A 24,903-nucleotide genomic window follows, 5' to 3' on the forward strand; every position below is an offset into this window, starting at 1 on the left:
TTCGACCATTTGTGATTCGTCTTGTCACATAAATTTTCTCATATTCTCACGCCCAATTGAAAAAACCATTTTGGTCACGATCACTTTTCCGCGAAATATAAAATTTGAGACTTATATCGCCCGAAACATGGTAGCTTATATTCTCCGGATATTTATGACAATCCATTTCACCGGTTTCAAACCGAATAGAAATTATAATTATTTTTGGCATATGTACATGCGTTCTATTTTTTCTGTCCGGAGAAAGGTCAGTGTATAAATTTCACATGACACGTGGATAGTCTGGATGAGAATGAAAAGCCTTGTTTTCAACAATTTCAATGATAATTTTGCGGAAGAAGTTTGTTTACTTTCAACACGTTGTTATCAAGGTTGACTGATGCTCAAACTTCGAATTACATTCCTTGTATTTCAGATTTATGTCAGAAATAAAAGTAGGACGTTTGAATCTTTCACTATATAGGGTGAGTCTTTGATTCTTATAAATATTTCAACAATTTTTTCCTTCACCATTTCCGAATCGGCTCAGTTTGGAAAATACAGGCTGCTGAAAAACCATAAAAAAATGGTATTTTCAGATCTATTTCACAAACGGTTTCATCGAATGAAATGAATTTCAGAATATAGTTTTTCATTGATTTGATGAATCTTTTTAGAACAAAAAATATTACTCAAGTCTTCCAGTTTTCTCAGTATGACCATTACGGCCATAAAAATACCCAAAATTCAAAGAACCCAACTCTTGAAACTAAGTTCGACGCTATGAAAACTTAAAAGGCTATTTCTTTTTATCAGGGTGGAATCGGCAAAAGTGGTATAGGAAAAAATTGTTTGTTTTGACTTCAAGAATTTACTGTTGAAATATTTGTTCGAGTAAAAATTTCACCTAAAAAAAAATGACCTATTTGCTACTCTGTCTGAAAATCTGGATGTTCTATTACCTTCTTAGGATATGGAGTGCATAGAATATGTTTTGAAGATTCTAAAAAACAAAACAGTTGATTATTAAATAGAGAATTGTAGTCCAGAGAGCTCTTCGAAGTCAACTCAAAAATGAAAAGTGGAAAAATAAAAAAATTTATTTTCTCCTAAACAGTGTCAGATATTCGAAAGTTTGGCACGAAAATATAGGTTTTCGAACACGCTGAATCTATTGCGAGCAATTTCGGATGCCTATCTCCCTTCGTTTAGATTTTCATCTTGGAAATGGCTCTTTTCAAAAAATTGCAATTTTCAATCTGCGATATCTCCTGTTATATTCATCCGATCCAATTGGGATTTCCAGTTATATAATCAGCGTTGCCTAGGCTTCCACCCTAGCCCAAAAACTCGATTTCGAAAATCTCGATTTTTTGGGTCAAAAATGAGCAAGGGGTTAGACCCCCCTAAAATCACCTATTTGCTACTCTGCCTGAAAAACAGGAAGTTCTAATACTGTCTTAGGATATGGAGTGCATAGAATTTGTTTTGAAGATTCTATCAAACCAAACAGTTGATGATTTAATAGAGAATTGCACTCCAGAGAGTTCTTCGAAGTCAACTCGAAAATGAAAAGTGGAAAAACAAAAAAAATTATTTTCTCCTAAACTGGGCCAGATATTTGAAATTTTGGTATGAAAATATAGGTTTTCGAACACGCTGAATCTATTGCGAGCAATTTCGGAAGCCTATCTCCCTTCGTTTAGATTTTCATCTTGGAAATGGCATTTTTCAAAAATTGCAATTTTCAATCTGCGATATCTCCTGTTATATTCGTCCGATCCAATTGGGATTTCCAGTTATATAATCAGCGTTGCCTAGGCTTCCACCCTAGCCCAAAAACTCGATTTCGAAAATCTCGATTTTTTGGGTCAAAAATGAGCAAGGGGTTAGACCCCCCTAAAATGACCTATTTGCTACTCTGTCTGAAAATCTGGATGTTCTATTACCTTCTTAGGATATGGAGTGCATAGAATATGTTTTGAAGCTAATAAAAAACCAAACAGTTGATTATTTAATAGAGAATTGTAGTCCAGAGAGCTCTTCGAAGTCAACTCAAAAATGAAAAGTGGAAAAATAAAAAAATGTATTTTCTCCTAAACAGTGTCAGATATTCGAAAGTTTGGCACGAAAATATAGGTTTTCGAACACGCTGAATCTATTGCGAGCAATTTCGGATGCCTATCTCCCTTCGTTTAGATTTTCATCTTGGAAATGGCATTTTTCAAAAAATTGCAATTTTCAATCTGCGATATCTCCTGTTATATTCATCCGATCCATTTGGGAAAAATTAAAGAGTGGGTATCTGTAAAATTCGGAAAATTGAGTACTTCGGCTGAATACAACTCTGTAGATCAACAGATGTTTAGTGTCACAGATTTAGTTAGGTATTCTGGCGGTAATTTTGTTTTTCCAGGGGTGGCACAGCTCATTATGAAAACTTAAGGGGCTATTTCTTTTTATCAGGGTGGAATCGGCAAAGATGGTATAGGAAAAAATTGTTTGTTTTGACTTCAAGAATTTACTGTTGAAATATTTATTCGAGTAAAAGTTTCACCCTGTTTTTATCAAGTTTAGTTTTACGTTGACGCTCTATTTTCATCAAACTGAATTTATCACGTAATACTCCGAGTGAAATGCACATCGATCCTTGAAATGTAACAATCTTCGGCCATTTATATTCAAGTACAAGGTGACCAACACCTATCCATTTCAACACGCTTCATTGGCAAAGCTAGATTTTCACGGGGTAAGTACTCTCGAGTCAGTTTCAGAATTTGGCAGCCTGTGATGAAATATCGACTGTAAGAAAATCGAAATCCGACAGACAAGGCCAGACCTTCCCAATAATTCATGCGACCGCGTGGGCGGTTAAAATATAGCCCAAAAACGCCGTGTCACCACCTGTTGTAACACTCACTCAAACCGTCGAGAACTGAGGTAGATATACGTCTTCTTAATGAGAACAAGTTCGGTCGATTCGTCGTTAAAAAATTGCTTGCGTCAAGAAGAGGCATTTCTGCCCAAGTTTGCACAGATAAACCTCACCTAAACTCTTTCAATCTCACTGGATTATCCAGAAGTAGAACTTCAATTTTGGTTGGAATGTGGAATAAATGATGGACCTGTTTCTTCGCATTAACAGTGTTACATAGACTTAACTCGTTATTTGCAAGAATTATTCCAGTCTCTAGACTGCAGAGAGTAGTGTAGCAAATAATTGATTATTCTGCTACTTTATCTCAAGGCTATGTCTGTGTTACACTGACTTAAAAAGCATTGATGGAATACCATCACTCATCACCGTCCGATATATCTACAATTCTACTGAAAAGTACAAGAAGATAATTCAGTTTTACAAATTGGCGAATGCGCTAATACAACTTCCACTTCAACAAGATAGCGTTCTTTCGTAATTCGATTCAAAAAAAGTCAATATCCCAACAAACTTAAATTGTTCGTTTCTTCTCTCACAAATCCTCAAATTTGGGATCAAAAAAGACCAACTGCTTTTACATTTCGTACGCCTAAACTAACACACGTTGTTGGTAATCGACTACAACCATTACAAATGCGTTTTATTTACGTTGAAACTCCGCTAATCTAGACGTATGGGATATCAGCCGAGATCGATCTACTGGCAATCTTTCGAAAAAAAATCGCTGCCGTCAACGAGCCAGGCTGTCGTTTTACGAAATGTTGAACATACCGCTTGGCAAGGGGTTGAGAAAGTTGAGATGGTGAACAGATGAGATTGTTTGAAGGTTAATGATGACAGGTTTGTCTCGATGGATTCGTTTGTTTCGGTTTTCGATAGGTAGGTAATAGATGATGACAATTAGAAATTTAATTGAATGAGTTTTTTTTTTAATTGTGAAGTTGTTCTTAGCGGATCTCATTTTGGAGTATTCTGACAACAAGAGTGAATAAAAATATCATATCGTCCAAAATCTACGGTTACTTTCATTGAGAGAAAAACTACTCGAACGGTGACTATCGAAAAATTTCCAAAAAGATGGAATCACTTATAAACGGTGCCAGATATTCGGAATTTTGGTATGGAAATATAGGTTTTCGAATACGCTGAAGATTCTAGAAAACCAAACAGTTGATGCTTCAATAGAGAATTGCACTCCAGAGAGCTCTTCGAAGTCAACTCGAAAATGAAAAGTGGAAAAAGAAAAAAAATTATTTTCTCCTAAACAGGGCCAAATATTTGAGATTTTAGTATAAAAATTTATGTTTTCGAACACGCTGAATCTATTGCAAACATTTTTGAAAGCCTAACTCCCTTCGTTTAGATTTTCATCTTGAAAATGGCATTTTTCAAAAATTGCAAATTTCAATCTGCGATATCTCCTGTTATATTCGTCTGATCCAATTGGGATTTTCGGTTTCGTAATCAGCGTTGATGAGGCTTTCATCCTAGCATAAAAACTCAATTTCGAAAATCTCGATTTTTTGGGTCAAAAATGAGCAAGGGGTTAGACCCCCCTAAAATGACCTATTCGCTCCTCTGCCTGAAAATCTGGGTGTCCTACTACTGTCTTAGGATATGGAGTGTATGATACTCACTTTGTTGATTCCACCAAACCAAACAGTTGATGATTCTTCAGAGAATTGCACTCCAGAGAGCACTTCAAAGTGAACTGGAAAATGAAAAATGGAAAAACAAAAAATTCGAATTTTTTCTAAAGAGTGTCTGATATCTGAAAGTTTGATATGAAAATATAGGTTTTCGAATACGCTCAATCTATTGCAAGCATTTTTGAAAGCCTATCTTCCTTCGTTTAGATTTTCATCTTGAAAATGGCATTTTTCAAAAATTGCAAATTTTAATCTGCGATATCTCCTGTTATATTCGTCTGATTCAATTGGGATTTTCGGTTTCGTCATCAGCGTTGATGAGGCTTTCATCCTAGCATGAAAACTCAATTTCGAAAATCTCGATTTTTTGGGTAAAAAATGAGCAAGGGGTTAGACCCCCCTAAAATGACCTATTCGCTCCTCTGCCTGAAAATCTGGGTGTCCTACTACTGTCTTGGGATATGGAGTGTATAATACTCACTTTGTTGATTCCACCAAACCAAACAGTGTATGATCCTTTAGAGAATTGCACTCCAGAGAGCACTTCAAAGTGAACTGGAAAATGAAAAATGGAAAAACAAAAAATTCGAATTTTTTTCAAACAGTGTCAGATATCTGAAAGTCTGGTATGAAAATATAGGTTTTCGAATACGCTCAATCTATTGCAAGCATTTTTGAAAGTATATCTCCCTTCGTTTAGATTTTCATCTTGAAAATGGCATTTTTCAAAAATTGCAAATTTTAATCTGCGATATCTCCTGTTATATTCGTCTGATCCAATTGGGATTTTCGGTTTCGTAATCAGCGTTGATGAGGCTTTCATCCTAGCATAAAAACTCAATTTCGAAAATCTCGATTTTTTGGGTCAAAAATGAGCAAGGGGTTAGACCCCCCTAAAATGACCTATTCGCTCCTCTGCCTGAAAATCTGGGTGTCCTACTACTGTCTTAGGATATGGAGTGTATAATACTCACTTTGTTGATTCCACCAAACCAAACAGTTGATGATTCTTTAGAGAATTTCACTCCAGAGAGCACTTCAAAGTGAACTGTAAAATGAAAAATGGAAAAACAAAAAATTCGAATTTTTTCTAAACAGTGTCTTATATCCGAAAGTTTGATATGAAAATATAGGTTTTCGAATACGCTCAATCTATTGCAAGCATTTTTAAGAACCTATCTCCCTCCGTTTAGATTTTCATCTTGAAAATGGCATTTTTCAAAAATTGCAAATTTCAATCTGCGATATCTCCTGTTATATTCGTCTGATCCAATTGGGATTTTCGGTTTCGTAATCAGCGTTGATGAGGCTTTCATCCTAGCATACAAACTCAATTTCGAAAATCTCGATTTTTTGGGTCAAAAATGAGCAAGGGGTTAGACCCCCCTAAAATGACCTATTCGCTCCTCTGCCTGAAAATCTGGGTGTCCTACTACTGTCTTGGGATATGGAGTGTATAATACTCACTTTGTTGATTCCACCAAACCAAACAGTGTATGATCCTTTAGAGAATTGCACTCCAGAGAGCACTTCAAAGTGAACTGGAAAATGAAAAATGGAAAAACAAAAAATTCGAATTTTTTTCAAACAGTGTCAGATATCTGAAAGTCTGGTATGAAAATATAGGTTTTCGAATACGCTCAATCTATTGCAAGCATTTTTGAAAGTATATCTCCCTTCGTTTAGATTTTCATCTTGAAAATGGCATTTTTCAAAAATTGCAAATTTTAATCTGCGATATCTCCTGTTATATTCGTCTGATCCAATTGGGATTTTCGGTTTCGTAATCAGCGTTGATGAGGCTTTCATCCTAGCATAAAAACTCAATTTCGAAAATCTCGATTTTTTGGGTCAAAAATGAGCAAGGGGTTAGACCCCCCTAAAATGACCTATTCGCTCCTCTGCCTGAAAATCTGGGTGTCCTACTACTGTCTTAGGATATGGAGTGTATAAAACTCACTTTGTTGATTCCACCAAACCAAACAGTTGATGATTCCATAGAGAATTGCACTCCAGAGAGCACTTCAAAGTGAACTGGAAAATGAAAAATGGAAAAACAAAAAATTCGAATTTTTTCTGAACAGTGTCAGATATCCGAAAGTTTGATATGAAAATATAGGTTTTCAAATACGCTCAATCTATTGCAAGTATTTTTGAAAGCCTATCTCCCTTCGTTTAGATTTTCATCTTGAAAATGGCATTTTTCAAAAATTGCAAATTTCAATCTGCGATATCTCCTGTTATATTCGTCTGATCCAATTGGTATTTTCGGTTTCGTAATCAGCGTTGATGAGGCTTTCATCCTAGCATAAAAACTCAATTTCGAAAATTTCGATTTTTTGGGTCAAAAATGAGCAAGGGGTTAGACCCCCCTAAAATGACCTATTCGCTCCTCTGCCTGAAAATCTGGGTGTCCTACTACTGTCTTAGGATATGGAGTGTATGATACTCACTTTGTTGATTCCACCAAACCAAACAGTTGATGATTCTTCAGAGAATTGCACTCCAGAGAGCACTTCAAAGTGAACTGGAAAATGAAAAATGGAAAAACAAAAAATTCGAATTTTTTCTAAAGAGTGTCTGATATCTGAAAGTTTGATATGAAAATATAGGTTTTCGAATACGCTCAATCTATTGCAAGCATTTTTGAAAGCCTATCTTCCTTCGTTTAGATTTTCATCTTGAAAATGGCATTTTTCAAAAATTGCAAATTTTAATCTGCGATATCTCCTGTTATATTCGTCTGATTCAATTGGGATTTTCGGTTTCGTCATCAGCGTTGATGAGGCTTTCATCCTAGCATGAAAACTCAATTTCGAAAATCTCGATTTTTTGGGTCAAAAATGAGCAAGGGGTTAGACCCCCCTAAAATGACCTATTCGCTCCTCTGCCTGAAAATCTGGGTGTCCTACTACTGTCTTAGGATATGGAGTGTATGATACTCACTTTGTTGATTCCACCAAACCAACCAGTTGATGATTCTATAGAGAATTGCACTCCAGAGAGCACTTCAAAGTGAACTGGAAAATGAAAAATGGAATAACAAAAAAATCGAATTTTTTTCAAACAGTGTCAGATATCTGAAAGTCTGGTTTGAAAATATAGGTTTCCGAATACGCTCAATCTATTGCAAGCATTTTTGAGAGCCTATCTCCCTCCGTTTAGATTTTCATCTTGAAAATGGCATTTTTCAAAAATTGCAAATTTTACTTAAATAATCGTCAAGACCGAACGGCTCCATCGAGATCGATAAAGTTTTCAGATTTTTCACTAGAAGAGTTGCTCTTTCAGAATATGTATCACATTTCCATCTACGGTTATGTTTACTGAGAGAAAAGCTTCTCGAACGGTGACTATCGAAACATTTCCAAAAAGATGGAATCTTGACGATTAAATAATCGTCAAGACCGAACGGCTGCATCGAGCTCGATAAAATTTCCAGATTTATAACTAGAAGAGCTATTGCCTTCGCAGGACCTAAAATTTTAATTGATATAGTAGCAGAATTCACGTTTCGTGAGAAAGAGTTTAACACCCTTAAGTAAAGGACAAACTTGAGGCAACAGCAGGCACCTCCAATTTCACAAGGCAAAACATCTCTGGAAACGACGTATGTCAGTATATTCGAGACAACACCACGTCGTTAACCACTGACTGATGCTCTGCAATTATTTACGGACAATTCCTCGAAAGAATACCATCAAACAATGGCCCCGTCCACCCACCTTCCCTAATTGTTCCCATTTATCCCGGATTCCACGTAGTCCCGTCACAATCGAGGCATTTACAGGTGTTCCCACTTTCAGCACCACTAGAAAGCAACGTCACGGGATCTGGCCGTTTAAAAATAATCCAGCTTGGCATCGGCTCTAGGTCCTACATCGCCGTATGTAACACTCAAAGTTTATAAGTCAAGAGGTCTGCGAGATCAACCCGGTAAAATAAACATCTCTCCTGCAAGCGGAAATTGAGTGTTGAAATGAAGTTTTCGCAGTTTTTCCGAAAGGTGAACAACTATCCGTATTAATAACAGTTCAAAGTGTTGGATATCGACCGATAAATTCGAATTTGCGACATGGTTCGAGTGGAGGAGTGAGTTTGGACCGTCAACAGGTGATAAATAATTGGGAGATACTCAAAGTGCAAATATTATTGATTTATCACGTGCTGTTTGGCAATCAAGCAAGATGCCGTACTACTCGGAACTTGGATTGTATTCGGTGCCCTCTACCAGTTCGTATACACCTTTGTTTTTATCAGGTCCATATTCTAATCATTCCTCGATAGTAGCCAATAATTTCACGAGACCTCCTTCGACTTACACTAGAGGTTTCCGCCACTACAAGCCTCATCTCACCACCATCACTGAACGACGTACAAATTCCCCTTTACGAAGGATAAACTCCCCAAAAGTGAGCTATACTCCAGTGATCATACCAAGACCCATCAAGATAAACACAGCTGACATAGACGTCTCCCTCAATAAATACAGAAAATACGACAGGCAAAGAAATAAAGATGTGGTAGAGTCAAAAGTAGATTCCAAATCGCCCAGTCCATCCAGAACTGCAGATAGTCCAAGATCTTCAACAGAATTGAAAGACGCAAAACCAACTGTTAACATCAGAAGAGACCGAGCTACAGTTCGTTTGAAAACCATCCATAAGGACAGAGTCATCAACTCCAACACCTACAGGAAATGGAGGGAAAACTTCGACCCTGAAGAGTTATATCCAGAGGAAGTGGATTCTTCCCCCAAACTACTGAAGAAAACCCCTGGTGAGTTACTGAAAGAAAAATTTCTGATACCCTCCGAAGATCGACCGATAACACCCGATAAAAAGCCAGAAAGAAGAAAGTCAATCAAACATAAACCATCTGTAACAAAAACACCCAGTTTTCATGATATCTGTACAGCGATAACCTCAGAAGTTATTGATGAAGAGCTTAACCCAGGACAACCGGTTGAAATTCAAAGAAGGCAAAGTCGACAGTTTCAACCTGAAGATATCCTTAAAGAAATCAGAAGAACTTCAATCGATCTATCTGATTCCCAGAAGAATGTTATAGATACTATACTGACGAACGTGGAGGCTCAAAAAATGGACGACAAAACTGATAAAAACTACGATTCTAGAGGCAGCGTTAAAAAGAGAAAAAAATATAATAAAACGCATTCTTCCAAGTTGATATTGGACAAATCTGATGATGACTCAAAACAAACTATACAGAGAAGGAACACTGTGAGGAAACTTCATAGGACAAAGAGTGCTCAGTTGGATTTAAATGAAGTGAATGCATGTAACGATAAGGAAGAAACTAAAGAAAATATAAAAAATGATACAGGTAATATCGTGAACGATAAGCCAAATTGCATGAGTGCGGAAGAAAAATCAGTCCTGAAAGCCATTATAGATGATATAAAAATCGAAGAGTCCCTTTCACCAAAGCAAATGAAAGGAGGTAAACTAAAATTCAATTTTACTGTGGAAGAAATCCAGCAGCAGAATAAGGATTTATCCAAAGAGAAGGTCCAACCTAAGAAAGCTGCGAAACAAGCAACTGATGATTCCAACTTGAAAAACATTTCTGATCTCAAGATCACATCAGATAACCGAAAGAAAAAAACCGAAGAATTGAATGATAAACAGAAAGATCACCAAGAACCTCAGAGCCATGACGCCAAGATCTATTCTCTCAAGAATGAACCAAATGTCCTGATAAACGAAGTTAAGAAAGAAAATGCTGATGATTTATTGAAGACGATCTCCAACAAAGTGGTAACAAAACAGGATGAGAAACAAACGAAAAAAGTGGAGAATGTCAATAAGCTCAAAGAGGAGAAAAAGGAAACGCACAAAGTTGAACTCCCTACCAACAAAAAACCTGTTGTATCCAATGTGATCAAGAAAAAGCACACTGCGAGAATTGGCCTGATTCTGGAAGAAATAAAAGAATCAGAAGAAAGATCGAGCAGTCAAGAGAAGAAAGCTAAAAATAAACTATTAAATGTTGATATTGCAAAGGAGGAAAAGCAAAAACCTTCAGAAATTTTGAAAAAAGATGATGTTACACAACAGCAAACCAATAAAGAAAGGAAACAAACAAGTGCAATAATCAAAACGAAGAAGAATTCTGTTGGTGTCCACAAGGAGATAAATAATAACACAATACAAAGATCAGAGAGTGGGGAAGATTTTTGGAAAGTTATTGGAGCAAGGGAAAGTGTGAAACCAGTCTTGAAAAAACTGGAATTGAAAATGGATTTACTCACTGAGAATAAAGATAAGAAAGGGGAAGAACAGGAAATAAAAGGGGAGATTATCGAAGAGGTTGTTGAAGTTGAAGAGAAAGTTGAAGTTGTAGACGATCACACATTGAAAACTGTTGAAAATATTAAGTACGAGGTGAAGGAACAGATTGAAACCACTGCAGAAACGACTGTAACAAAAGATGAAGATCCCAAAGATGCTAAACTCTCAGAGGCCGAGATTAAGAAGATGATATCGAAGAGATCCCTGATACAAAAGGCGAAGAAAGAAGACCCAGATCTAGTGGTGTTCGAACCCCCTCCAGAGCCTGAACCCAAGGTGGAACCACCAAAAGAAGAAGAGAAAAAAGACGTGTTCGTTCCGCTTCAGTCGAACAGGCTATCCAAATGGATGCATCCGTTCAAAAAGCCCGAACAATATGACGAGTGCCCCGTCGAGATCTTCGCAAGACCGAAAACGATCCGTAAAAGACACTTTCCCAAGGGTAGGTTCGGTCAATGGGAACGCTACCAACCGCGTACTAGCAGCAGTGACGAAGATAGTGATGACTCTAGTGAAAGTGAGGAGGACAGTTCACAGGAGGATGCCGGAGACGAGAACAACAACAGCAGGAATGTGAACTACGGTGCAAGTACGTCTTCCAATGATTCAGGGTTCGATTCTGGGGCAGCCAAAAACAAGGACAAGGGTTAGATTTTGGTTTTGCTTCTTGGATGTTTTGATCCGGTTTTGTCTCTGCTGTCAGTTCATCTCGAATGTACCTTTTGGTGAAAGTGCACCTGTTTTATATTCATGGTCCACCAGTATTTTTAACTAGTCACATTTGCCCATGGAGAACCCTTCGACCAAATTCAAAGGCCTTTTGATTAGGAAAAATATGAATTAATCTGAATTCTTATAGCTTTCGAAGATCGGTTCTTCTTCATGAATTATTTTATGGGTGTTCTCTGCCATGAAAGATCTGAAGAAGAATAACTGCTGTCAAATTATAAATCAATACTTAAAACTGATTCTTCTCACGATGGTTCCTCTCTCATTTTAGCCATCATATAAACTTACTTTTCTTCAATAATCTTCTGCCATTCTGAATGTTTCCATGTTGGGGACATGGTCAGCTGTATGACTAGAGATAAATACTTGACTGGTTCATTAAAACTCTTTCAGGAAGGTACATTCGGAGATACATACTTGCATCTAAATAACTAGCAGAATGCATGTTTCATCTCATAACTTGATTGTTTGAGGAAATAATTTCTTTTTCATAAAAATTCCCAATTTTTCAATTATTTGATTGCTGACTGGAATTATTGAAGAAGATATTTGAAATTTTAATATGAAAATATAGGTTTTCGAACACGCTGAAACTATTGCGAGCAATTTCGAAAGCCTGTTTCCCTTCGTTTAGATTTTCATCTTCGAAATGGCATTTTTCAAAATTTGCAATTTTCAATCTGCGATATCTCCTGTTATATTCGTCTGATCCAATTGGGATTTCCAGTTATATAATAAGCGTTGCCTAGGCTTCCACCCTAGCACAAAAACTCGATTTCGAAAATATCGATTTTTTGGGTCAAAAATGAGCAAGGGGTTAGACCCCCCTAAAATGACCTATTTGCTACTCTGTCTGAAAACCACGATTTTTTGTTACTATCCTAGGATATGGAGTGCATAGAATTTGTTCCGAAGATTCCAGAAAACCAAACAGTTGATGCTTCAATAGAGAATTGCACTCCAAAGAGCTCTTCGAAGTCAACTCGAAAATGAAAAGTGGAAAAACAAAAAAAATTATTTTCTACTAAACAGGGCCAGATATTTGAAATTTTAGTATGAAAATAAAGGTTTTCGAACACGCTGAATCTATTGCGAGCAATTTCGAAAGCCTGTCTCCCTTCGTTTAGATTTTCATCTTCGAAATGGCATTTTTCAAAATTTGCAATTTTCAATCTGCGATATCTCCTGTTATATTCGTCTGATCCAATTGGGATTTCCAGTTATATAATCAGCGTTGCCTAGGCTTCCACCCTAGCACAAAAACCCGATTTCGAAAATATCGATTTTTTGGGTCAAAAATGAGCAAGGGGTTAGACCCCCCTAAAATGACCTATTTTCTACTTTGTCTGAAAACCACGATTTTTTATTACTATCCCAGGATATGGAGTGCATAGAATTTGTTCCGAAGATTAAAGAAAACCAAACAGTTGATGATTCAATAGCGAATTGCATTCCAGAGAGCTCTTCGAAGTCAACTCGAAAATGAAAAGTGGAAAAACAAAAAAAATTATTTTCTCCTAAACAGGGCCAGATATTTGAAATTTTAGAATGAAAATATAGGTTTTCGAACACGCTGAATCTATTGCGAGCAATTTCGAAAGCCTGTCTCCCTTCGTTTAGATTTTCATCTTGGAAATGGCATTTTTCAAAAATTGTAATTTTCAATCTGCCATATCTCCTGTTATATTCGTCTGATCCAATTGGGATTTCCAGTTATATAATCAGCGTTGCCTAGGCTTAGAATTAGAAGAAGACTATCACAGATATTCTGGGACAATCTCCAAAAAGATATTGAAATTCAACATAACTGTTAGAACGAAAGTTAAGAAGGGTATATCAAGAAAATCTTAATTATTAAAGTGCGTAGACAATAGAGGTGATGCCATGTTGGGGTCAAAAATCTTTGAAGAGGATTCTGCAGCTTATCGAAAGCGTTTCTGGACATCGTCGAATATTTTAATGATCCCAAATTATTTGTGGAGAGTGTTGGGACTCTCCAGCTATTAATGTTAGATTTACACGTTCATCCACTCCAAGAGATTGAAATAGTAGCACTTAATCATTTCAAAACATTATCGAAATGTCAAGGTATAACTTGCGCCATTAATGTGTTCTTAAAATAGGTTGATACTTTCTTTCCAACTTTTCATTCCGCTGTAATAATTTTTTACTGCGGATAAATTATCTTGATTGTAGGTTTCTGATATTTTCGTCTGTTTTTGTGAAAAATTTTCGAAATTCCTCGAATACTATGATTTAAAGAAGGAAACATTGGCAATAGACCAACAACTGTTTTTCGAATGATCAAGATTTCTTTCAGGGTCTGATTGTTGGATTTATTATTTTCCATAGTTTTGCATTGAAAGTGGCTCTAAAACTTTACTATAAAGGAACTTCTTTTGTACGTAGGGAAATATTCAAAATTTTCATCGAAAAATCATATACTAAGTGAGTTACCAAATTCAACCAAAAATTACCACTCTGGAAATAATGATAAGCTGAAAAGAGTATCCAAATTGTTCAAATTTCTGGATTCTGAATTGATTTGAGACATGATGGTATCGATAGGTTTTTTTCGTGAATAACCCAAAACAATCACGATGCCAAACTCAGTCAACTCTGAGACAATGGTTCATACAAAATATTGCCAGAAAGCGAAGTTATTTTTAGTGACTTTTCGAGCGGTGCCAGGTAACATCATGTCGAAATTAAATCCGCCGTTATACCAACAAACAATTTTTCAATAAATTAAAGTCGGTATTAATGAACTTTGGTAATTATGCTGATGTTTGGCTTTCGCACACAGCTTTCTGTCGGTCACTGTGCAAACGTCAAAAAGAGTCGAGGTACATTGAATTTGTAACGTTACTGCATGTAAAAATGTTGAGTCTCTTTCACTCCTTTTTTCTTTATCTCGTTCTTCAAACACATAAGTTACCATCTACCTAATCAATATGAAGGGAAAGGAGAGAAAGTATATTCAGATTCGTGGAAAAATAGGAATGGTTTCTTGGAATTGTTTTCTTCATATTGTCTAAAAATTTGAAAGACATTTTATAATCAGCTACTTCTCCAAGATCACCATCGTTTTATGTCAACGAATGTTGACATGGATATAAATTTTGAGTATTTAGTTGGTTCATAAGATACCATTTCATTTCAGATAAGAAAGGATAGTTATCCTGTTACTTGTGTGGGTAAAACAAAACCTGGTACTTTTTTGTGTTTGATGTTTCAGGAAAGACCTGATCGGAGGTTTACATTAATTTCTTGGATAATGAAACAGAAAGTATTATTTTCTCGAAACTGAACCGTTTTTAGCATATGGCCCATTCAATTGAAACGAACTCGAAATGATTCTAAAAATAAACAGAAAATCCATAAACCTACTTGAATGAGATTTTATGTATTTCGTCGAATGAATTGCGGAAATTCTGATCTGCATAATGTACCTGTTTAAAATTCAAATCTTTCAACGGAACATCATCGATTTTGGTTCTGCAGATGATGTTGCATAAAAATGTTTATTTGAAGGAATTATTGTCAATTGTTTTATTTCGATGAAAATCTGAAAGAGTACTTCTCAAATGTAAACTGCCATTATATGCGAAGAAGTTGAAAGTTCAGTAAGTGAAGTGAAAACTTCTAGACTAGACTAGAGAGTCTAGATTTTCATGCATTCAAGTTCACGATTACAGTACAGGGTGAAACATTTCCGCAATCCAATATTCATTTACCTTCCGTACACTATGCATATACTATTTGTCAACAGATTGCGACGTAAATTGTCACAAGAAATGTGAAAAACTGACTGCGAACTTGTGCGGTGTCAACCAGAAACTCATAGCTGAAGCTATCGAGTCTGTCAAGAGAGGTAGGTAACATTCAGAACAATTCTTGTTTGAAAATGCCATTTATCTTCATTTTGCCTGCTTGAAATATACATATAATATGTAAACGAAAAATAATACTCGAAATACAACGAGTTATATGCGAAGTTAATGTTCATGGTTTAGATTTTCGAGGTTTGCAATTGCAACATCTACAACTTTGTGAATTCCTTGCATATAGGGTGAGTATTTGGCTCGTAGACATATTTTAACACTTTTTTCCTATAACATTTTTTCCGATTCGGCCCTGATAAAAAGATATAGCCATTTTTAATTTTCATAATGAGCTATGCCACCCCTGAAAAAACAAAATTACCTTCAGAATAACTAGCTAAATCTGTGACACTATGCATCTGTGGATCTTTCAAACAGAGTTGTATTCAGCCAAAGTACTCAATTTTCCAAAATTCACAGTTAATGTTCAATTTTATAACATCAAATTACTCGAAAACGACTCTTTATACGAGAAAATATGAGGAATGCTGTTATTGTACAAAACGTTCAAAGATTCATAAGATAGCGTCCAACTTAGTTTCAAGAGTTGGATTCTTTGAATTTTTGGTATTTTTATGGTACGTATTGGTCATAATGAGAAAACTGGAAGACGTGGGTGATATCTTGTGTTCGAAAAAGATTCATCAAACAAATGAAAAATTGTATTCCGAAATTCATTTCATTCGATAAAACCGTTTGTGAGATAGAAATAAAAATATATTTTTTTATGATTTTCAACAGCCTGTATATTTTTAACCGAGCCGATTCGGAAAAAATGATAGGGAAAAAAACAGTTTCTCTTGACCTCAAGAATCTACTGTTAAAATATTTGTACGAGTCAAAGACTCACCCTGCATATGAGTTCGAATTTGAATCTATCCATAAAATATTTAGAAGGAATGGAGAATTCATATAGATGCATCTTATTTCCGATGCCATCAACAAAACCTAGGCCAAAGTCCTCTAAATCAAATACCGTCTATCGAAAAAGTCCACAACATATAAATTCGTTTTTCACACTTCCACCCAAAATAATATGATTCATAACTTGGAAATCTTCCAATAAAGTGTCATGTTAATCTTGATTTTACCTCAGCGTCAAACTTCAATAGACACCATGAAAGAGGACGCGTACATCAATCGGCAGCTTCATTAAATTTCGGGTTTTAGTGAAAATGACCAGGAAAATCGTTTTTGGGAAAAACATTCACTGAACAAACAGATAATATCGGGAAATTTGGGAATTTTTGGGAACAACTAAAGGATGTTGTGTTCTGGGAAAGTTAGAATAATCTGGGTTTTCCAGCCATTACCTAAATGATAACATAGTCCATATGCCAACCACTTGTGTGGCTGCTGATTTTGCTCAACAAAGTTCTCAGATTCCTCTACGTATACTCCATTCACATTTATTTTAGCAGTCGGTTGGCCATGAAATAATTTTCCCATGTTTTTGTAACTAGAAAGGAGAAAGGTTGGTACTCAAAAAATTTCGTTAATGACATAACGCCGTTGCCAAAACTAATATCAATTTTTATTACGAAAATGCCGAAAGCGATTGAAAAAAGAGACAGGGTTTCAGGAAGTGCTATTTAGAATTCAGGTCCGCTCATTCAAATAGTTATACCCTGATATTCTAAAATCCACAATACGTCAGACGGTAGCGAACATATTCAATGTAAGAGAATTTATATAATGTTTCATCTGAATCTAAATGACTTATAGTTCAGCTGAATATTTCCACAATCAGAAAGATTGTGAATGAAGAGGATGACAAAGAATTTCCTTCTATTGGAAGACCCAAAAAAGTGGTGGCATTTGAGAATTTTATGTTTGAGTGAATTAATGCGGAAAGTTTACTACAGGATTTTTGATGAATGTCATCGTAGAATAAGTTCCCGAAAATTGATTTTTCTATTTTTCATTTGACTTGTCCTATACATTGTAAATGTCTCAAGGTACCAATAAATACCTAATTATTATTATTATTTTAATGTATCCAGATGAACAGCCACAAATACGCTCCAGTTGTCCCGTTAAAGGTTTATGCATGTGAAATTTTTGTTCAAAGGTGAAGTTCATCTTGACTTGAAACTTCCTTTAAGTTTTTTTACTTATATTGATGCAAGATGATTTTTGTTGAAGAATTTAACATTCTTGTAATTATCTGTTAAATCCTTTGGGAGATACCCATTCCCAACCACTGCATCATATGCATTTCATCTTCGGGTTAATATTTTTGAAATCTACAACTGATGTAACGTATTCAAACTTTAGCTGAAGAAGATAACGAACATTAACTCTCCTCATTTAGTGCATATTATGATATACTGATCTCTTGTATTTTCCATGCGAATAACTTGATTTGGTATGCCTTCAATCAGTTTGTATAAACTTCAATTATGTTCGTCACATATTTTCCGAAGAGATTCGACATTGTGATAAAATACGTAATAACAGAAACTTTTACGTAGAACGGCCAACATAGCGTTGATTTGAAACCCAAAAATGTTTTGACAAGCGTCATAACCCCACATTTTCCTACTATACAGAGTGAAATGTGTCAAATTTCCATGGCCAACCGAGTGCTAAAATAAAAGTGAATGGAGTTCTTTATAGGTATTTGTTTTTTGTTTGTTTCGAGTGATCGATAATGATGGCTCATTTACTTAAAGGCATTTTCAAAATTGTCATCAGGTTGTCCAGTGGATATATGTTAAGTTTCGGTAAGCCACCTCAGCTGTCACGTGTCGTTTACGAAATCCTCAACTCTCAAAAACGCGGACTAACGCAATTCAGGAACTGAAATGCGAGAATCCCAAACGAAGATCAATCTCGAAACTACGTCATCGGGTCAAAACGTAGACACCGGTTTCGAAAATAAAATATATGGTTTAGTGCCAAATTGGCGTGGTCGCTAAAATTGGCCTATACGAATGCAGAGGCGTCGCATTATTTTTATCGTCGTATCACATAGACACCCAAAGCTTTTTCGACCGGCTTACAATAACATTTTTGTTTGGGTATCGGGAAAGTTCTGGATGAGATGCTGTTTTTATTGGAGCCTGAAACACCGGGAAAATTTCACATTTCTCCTATTTCACACCGTGGAAATAGGATTTTGGGTTTTCCAATCCGATCTGATCCTATCTCTTTCATTAAGCAGCCAAAGACAAACCAGAGTCTTTACGTTACGCTACATGATGTCAAAAATCTGGCTAGAATGGAGTGCACAACCTCGTGCAATTGTCTGTTATAATGATAGGTCCAAAAGAGTCAGCTGTATCTGTTTCAAGGCTGAAAGTACAACATTGGGATGCAACACAACAAAATCCCTAACAGATATCCCTGGAGTAGATGTCTATGTTGGGGAAAACATGAGAACAAAAAATCCTTATAAGCTCTGACAGTCAGACATTCCTCAAAGAAATTTTACACCTTGGATGCCGATCCTACCAATTTTGGAATGCCAAATTATCTCTGCCCTGGCAAGCTCCATCAATGTCATACTTCTGTAGATGCCGAGGCACAGTGAAATTATTGGCAACAAGATAACACACTCTCCTTCTAAAGTTGGTCTCAGATTGTAATTCCAGAAAATTCATGCACACTATTGGCATCTTTAGGAAAAATTCAGTTTCTGTAATTAAAGGGGAGTTGGAAACAAAATATTCCCGAAGGCTTTGGAATAGGAACATAGTAAAAGGGCTATTGAATCCAACAGCATGGCTCCTTTTTCCATGAGAGTACTAATTGAGCTAACTAAACCACTAAATCTTTTTCCAGATCAATTTGAAGCTCCTTAGAAAATTATTTGTAGGCCATATTCAGCACTGTAAAAGAATGACAGATGATGAGAGAACATTCCTGCTCTAATTTTGGAATCACACAGCATTTTAGAGAACCATTCGTTCACTGATAAATCCATTTGCACATGAAACACTGATGAGAATCGTTTTTGTCGTGAAAATGATGAAAATTATTTGTTGTACTTTTAGTTTTATGCGTAAAATCGCAGACTTTATGAATTGCTATATTCTGAAACAATCATACCCTTCAAGATCTCCAGATCTAACCCTATTGGATTGTATTTTGGTTCATAAAAACTCATTTGAATGATAATCGTCTAAGAAAAGTTCAATTTAATCATCTTATTGATTAAAATTTGTTAGGAAACTCGTTTTTCGATTTAGCACAAGCTTTTGCTTTCGAAGTAACTAAAAAGAAAAAAATCCTAGAACGTTCATGAACGAATTTTAAGTTCCTTCTGACAGATCGACACCTAACTGCCTTTAGCATATTTAGGTTGCATCATTATAACACGTGGACTGTTTTATTTTCCACACCTGGTATGATATTACTCTTGCAAGACATTCACGAACATAACATTCATAATTTTTCCACTTGTAGTTCATTTCCCACATTATGCAATGGTCAAGGTTTGGATTCATCAAGAAAAACCTTGCGTTTTCAACAGAAAAATAGTAAAAGCTTGATTAATTTCAGGATATTTTCAGCGGCTCCTAAAATCTAATAATACGCATTCAAATCAACACTAGAGAGGTGAGATCTTGACCTTCTCATAGACAAGTTGGTTAATGGAATCATCAATCATATCACTTTGAGTTGCTCCCAATTATTTGGCATGAATTCTGTAAAAAGTTTCTAGTGCATCGTTGGAAAATTGAGGTTTTTGGATCTTCAACTTCCAGGAACATAACGCAATGCATAAATAGAGCAATAAATGATATGCATCAGTCTCGACTAGGAGATTCTTTATAAAATATTTCATGTATCTATCATAAGAATAAGAATACTTATAGTTCAAACAAGTTTACAATAATTCGATTCACAATGAATGCCCAAAATAGTTGTCTTGAACCTATTGAAATCAACGAAAAAGCCATTTTCATCGAAGATGAGTAGATGCTGACCAAAGTTTTAGACTTATTCATTTATTTCCTTGAACAATAATCATCTCACGACTAACCCAATCAATTCATCCCCAATCTAAGAAAATATTTCAACAAGCAATCTTTCCAAAGGATCTACGAGTGAGGTGAGAGAGACCCCTTCATTCAGCCCAGCGACGAACCCAGCCTTTGCTATAGATCCAAACGAAGAGGAATGCTGTAAATCCAGCACGTTTCAAGGATTCCAGAAGAGTGGGAGGATAACGCCTCCAGCGACAACAATTCCCAGATTTAGGAAGTACTGCGTGGAAGATTTTCACTTCTTAAAGGTCCTGGGAAAGGGTAGTTTTGGAAAGGTGAGCTTGCAGACATTCTCAGTTTTTTCTTGGTAGATCAAATAAATATCGAGTGAGGTGAAGGTATCATTTTCTCAGAAACGAAATGAAAGAAGCCTGTTGGTTACGAATTTCCAGACCAAATTATTCAGAAACGTTCCTATTGTAAAAACAAGCTTTGAACATATTTCATATCAATCAAGAATTGCCTTCCATTTGGTATTCTAAGTGTTCTTATCATCTGTACGGTGGAGGCAAGATCTGGGATTTGGGAGGGCCGTGCATATTGCAATTCTCATGTCACCAAGTCACTCATATTCTCTTGAATTTTCCAGGTTTTATTGGCTGAACTCAAAGAGACGGAATACTATTATGCCATCAAGTGTCTGAAGAAAGACGTGGTTTTAGAGGATGACGATGTGGAGTGCACACTAATCGAAAGAAAAGTTTTGGCATTAGGTACCAAACATCCTTACCTTTGCCATCTTCTCTGTACTTTCCAAACAGATGTGAGTCCTGGAAGCTTGCAAAAAAAAAACGTTCTCTGATAATCTTTTTTTTTCAGTCTCACTTATTTTTCGTGATGGAATATCTAAATGGCGGTGACTTGATGTTTCACATTCAACAATCTGGACGGTTCTCAGAGGACAGGGCGAGGTTTTACGCAGCTGAGATTGTTTCTGGCTTGAAATTCCTCCATAACAAAGGGATTGTTTACAGGTGAGGCATTACAAGCTCTGTGAAGAATGCGACATTTCGCAAATTGAATTGGGTAAGAGAAAGCTTATCTGTTGGGAGTGTTGGGTCTAGGCGACAGATGTTAGTAGTTGTGAAACTGGGACGTGGATCTGAAAATATAAAAGTTGGGTAACTTTTCCAATGAAAAACATTCCGACGCACGGTTTTCACCGATTAATGACGTGATTTATAATTTTCCGTGTTCGTTGATCTCGAAAATCGTTCGGGAAAGACGAAAATACTTTTTCCTGAGTTCGTGGACCTGAAATCGGGTCTGAATGGATTTCTTTGAAACATTGGGAAAACACGTAGTGGGGAAGTTATCGTAACCTTTCCCAGATGTTGGTCGAAATGAGAATGCGACACATTATGATAGGTATTTCATATGGTGATGGAGAAATACGTGGATGCGAATGGAAAATTCGTTTTCATTTCAATTTGAGAAATTTATAGTACTTATGCAGTTTAAGTTTTCACTTATGAGGATATATCGGAAAATTCTGAGCCTACTATAGAACCAAACAAAATTTCAATGTCAAAATAGTATATTACTCAACATATTCTTCTCTTAATTGGATACATTCATTACAGCGAACCTGCAAGGTCCCTAGACCTTTCAAAAAAAAATGATTCTTCTTGCTCTGCAAACCAGACCACCACAGCTTTTATTACCTCCTCGTTGGAAGAAAATTTACGACCTTTTAAACTTTCTGTCAGTTGAGGAAAGAGGTGATAGACGCACGGAGCCAAATCTGGCGAATAAGTGAGGTTTCCTAGTAATTCAAACCCTCAATCACGAAGTTTTTGCATGGCAACATGAGATTTGTGTGCTGGGGCGTTGTCCTGCAAAAACAAAACACCTTTGGATAGCTTTCCGCGTCTTTTCTCTTCAATTTTTTCTTGTAGAGTGGTCAGTAATGTCGAATAGTAATCTCCGGTTATTGTTCTACCCTTATCCAAAAAATCAATCATGATTACTCCATGGCAATCCCAAAAAACTGAAGCATGAACTTTTCCAGCAGATTTTTGCGCACGAAACTTCTTAGGTCTTGGAGATCCAGAGTGTCGCCATTCCATCGATTGTTGCTTTGTTTCTGGATCGTAGAAATGTACCCAAGTCTCATCCATAGTAACAATTCGGTTTAAGAAGTCTACATCGTTTTCAAATCGAGCACAGATCGAAGGCGATGCTTCTACCCTTGCACGCTTTTTGTTAATATTCAAACCTTTGGGTATCCATTTTGCAGCAATTTTTCTCAGGTCCAAATTGACGTGGACTATACGATTAACTCGTTCGTATGAAATATTCAGTGTTTCAGATATCCATTTTAGCCCAATTCGACGGTCTGATAAAATCATGTCATGAACTGCATCGATATTTTCGGGGACTGACACAGAAACTGGCCTTCCCGATCGGTCATCATCTTCAATGGAAAATTTACCTCTTTTGAAGCTTGCAGTCCAATTTTTCACGGTCGCATACGAAGGACAATACCAAGGGTATTAAGCTTATCTTCGTAAATCTGCTTACCTCTTAACCCTTTTAAATAGAGGTACTTGATGATGGCTCGATACTCCAATTTATCGATTTTCACAATTTCTTTTGATTTATTGCGTAACTCTGATTTACTTTTTTGACCTCAAACTTCACACTGAATATACACATTGAGAATGAAAAATCAATTCCAAATTTCACAACTGTTTCAGAGACTTAAAACTGGATAATATCTTATTGGACTTCGATGGACACGTCAGAATAGCTGATTTCGGAATGTGCAAACTCCAGGTTTTCCTTGACAGAATGGCTGACACTTTCTGCGGTACACCTGACTATATGGCCCCAGAAGTAAGACCATGCAAAAATTTTTTTTTGGTTGCTTCATTAAAATTTTTTCAGATCATAAAGGGCCAGCACTACAACCAAAGCGTCGACTGGTGGTCCTTTGGAGTGTTGCTGTACGAAATGCTCTTAGCTCAGTCTCCTTTCAGCGGTTGCGATGAAGATGAGCTGTTTTGGTCGATATGCAACGAAAAACCTGTATTGCCCAGGTTTCTATCTCAAGAAGCCTCGAGAATATTGTCCATGGTAAGTTCTGATCATTTCGTTTATTTGAATAGCTTTAACATTTATCAAAACATCTGAAGCTCTTGGAAAAGGATGCTTCCAAACGTTTGGGGACTAGATTCTCCCCTTGTGGTGATATCAAGGATCAACCTTTCTTCAAGAGCATAGACTGGGATCTACTAGAAGAGAGGATGTTGGAACCACCCTTCAAACCTAAATTGGTGAGTTTTCTTTGACAAAAAGTCGCCTTTGAATGCAAGTTCTCAAGTATTTTTTATAAGAGCTTAAAATATCGATAATTTCAACCCTTTAAATTCAAATGATCAGAACCCTCTACACTTTTATACAGCATGTAAGTATCTAGATCTCAATTAATAATGAAAACTTCTTCTCCCAAGTACACAGCTTACTTTATTCTGAATCAATATTGAACCTGTGGTATTCCTTCTAACTGATTCTATACCGTGAATTTTCAGTCACATCCCTTGGATACGAAATACTTCGACAAACATTTCACAACAGAGCTAGCCAAGCTCACACCTATAGAGCATCACATATTGGACTCCATGGATCAGACACAGTTCCAAGGATTCAGCTATACAAATCCTAATGCCACCGACAAGTGAAAATGTTGTTCTGGATGCTGGATGGCATCCAACGAAATACTTTGGTGTTGGAAGAAAAGCTCAATTAGTGGTATACTCCGATTTTTACCCTTAGAAATCAAAAAATCGGATAAATTTTCCATGATGTTCAACATATTTGGGTTGTACTTAAAGGAGCTTTATTTTTTTAGAGGATGTCTTGTTTTTGTGACTTTGGATAAGATTGGAATGTCACAGCTGAGTTTAACATTTATACGTTGCAATTCCAACGACTTTAGTGATGCATACGTTACTTAATTTTTGGAGCATCATGCCTTTTATGTACAAATATTAGTATTAAGTTGCTTACAATTGTGATGTTACATTTACAGTGATCGAGTATTTACTTAGTTACTAAGACGGTGTGCTGTAAGTACCAAGCCCAGTCGATCTTACCAAATCTTCAAAATTTTGAATATTTCATCCGATTTAGAGCTCAATTTCAGGTAATCAGTAGCGCACAAATGCTGACTAATTCGATGTGATTAACAGGTACGAAAATTTTGCTACAATTCACCACTCAAATGGGGTGGTATATACTAATAGAATTTATTAAGTCTTTTCTTGTATCAATATTAGATATTTTCGTAGGGAACTATTTTTGATCTTCGAATTTTTGTGGTCATTTACTTAATTTATCGATTGCATATTTTAATCAATGTAAATATGTTAGGTATTTGTACAAATGAGATCAATAAAGTTTATATTAATAAAT

General features: G+C 36.2%; 1 protein-coding gene across 3 annotated transcripts; it reads left to right on the top strand.

Annotated features, from left to right (window-relative positions):
• The first annotated feature begins 8,457 nt into the window (after positions 1–8,457).
• On the top strand, positions 8,458–24,902 carry LOC123314525 (uncharacterized protein DDB_G0284459-like). 3 transcript variants are annotated; one of them, XM_044899859.1, is made up of 9 exons: positions 8,458–11,526; positions 15,382–15,483; positions 20,539–20,762; positions 21,077–21,250; positions 21,307–21,461; positions 23,187–23,325; positions 23,377–23,565; positions 23,625–23,765; positions 24,021–24,902. In XM_044899859.1, the coding sequence occupies exons 1-9, from the start codon at positions 8,754–8,756 to the stop codon at positions 24,168–24,170; spliced, it is 4,047 nt and encodes a 1,348-aa protein (XP_044755794.1). In that variant the 5' UTR covers positions 8,458–8,753; the 3' UTR covers positions 24,171–24,902. The 3 variants fall into 3 exon arrangements, with proteins under 3 accessions (XP_044755794.1, XP_044755795.1, XP_044755796.1); XM_044899860.1 differs by lacking the exon at positions 15,382–15,483; XM_044899861.1 differs by lacking the exon at positions 15,382–15,483 and having other exon boundaries at positions 8,458–11,469.
• Position 24,903: the final 1 nt, after the last annotated feature.

Source organism: Coccinella septempunctata, chromosome 5, assembly GCF_907165205.1.
Source record: "Coccinella septempunctata chromosome 5, icCocSept1.1, whole genome shotgun sequence".
In the NCBI taxonomy this organism is placed as follows: Eukaryota; Metazoa; Arthropoda; class Insecta; order Coleoptera; family Coccinellidae; genus Coccinella; species Coccinella septempunctata.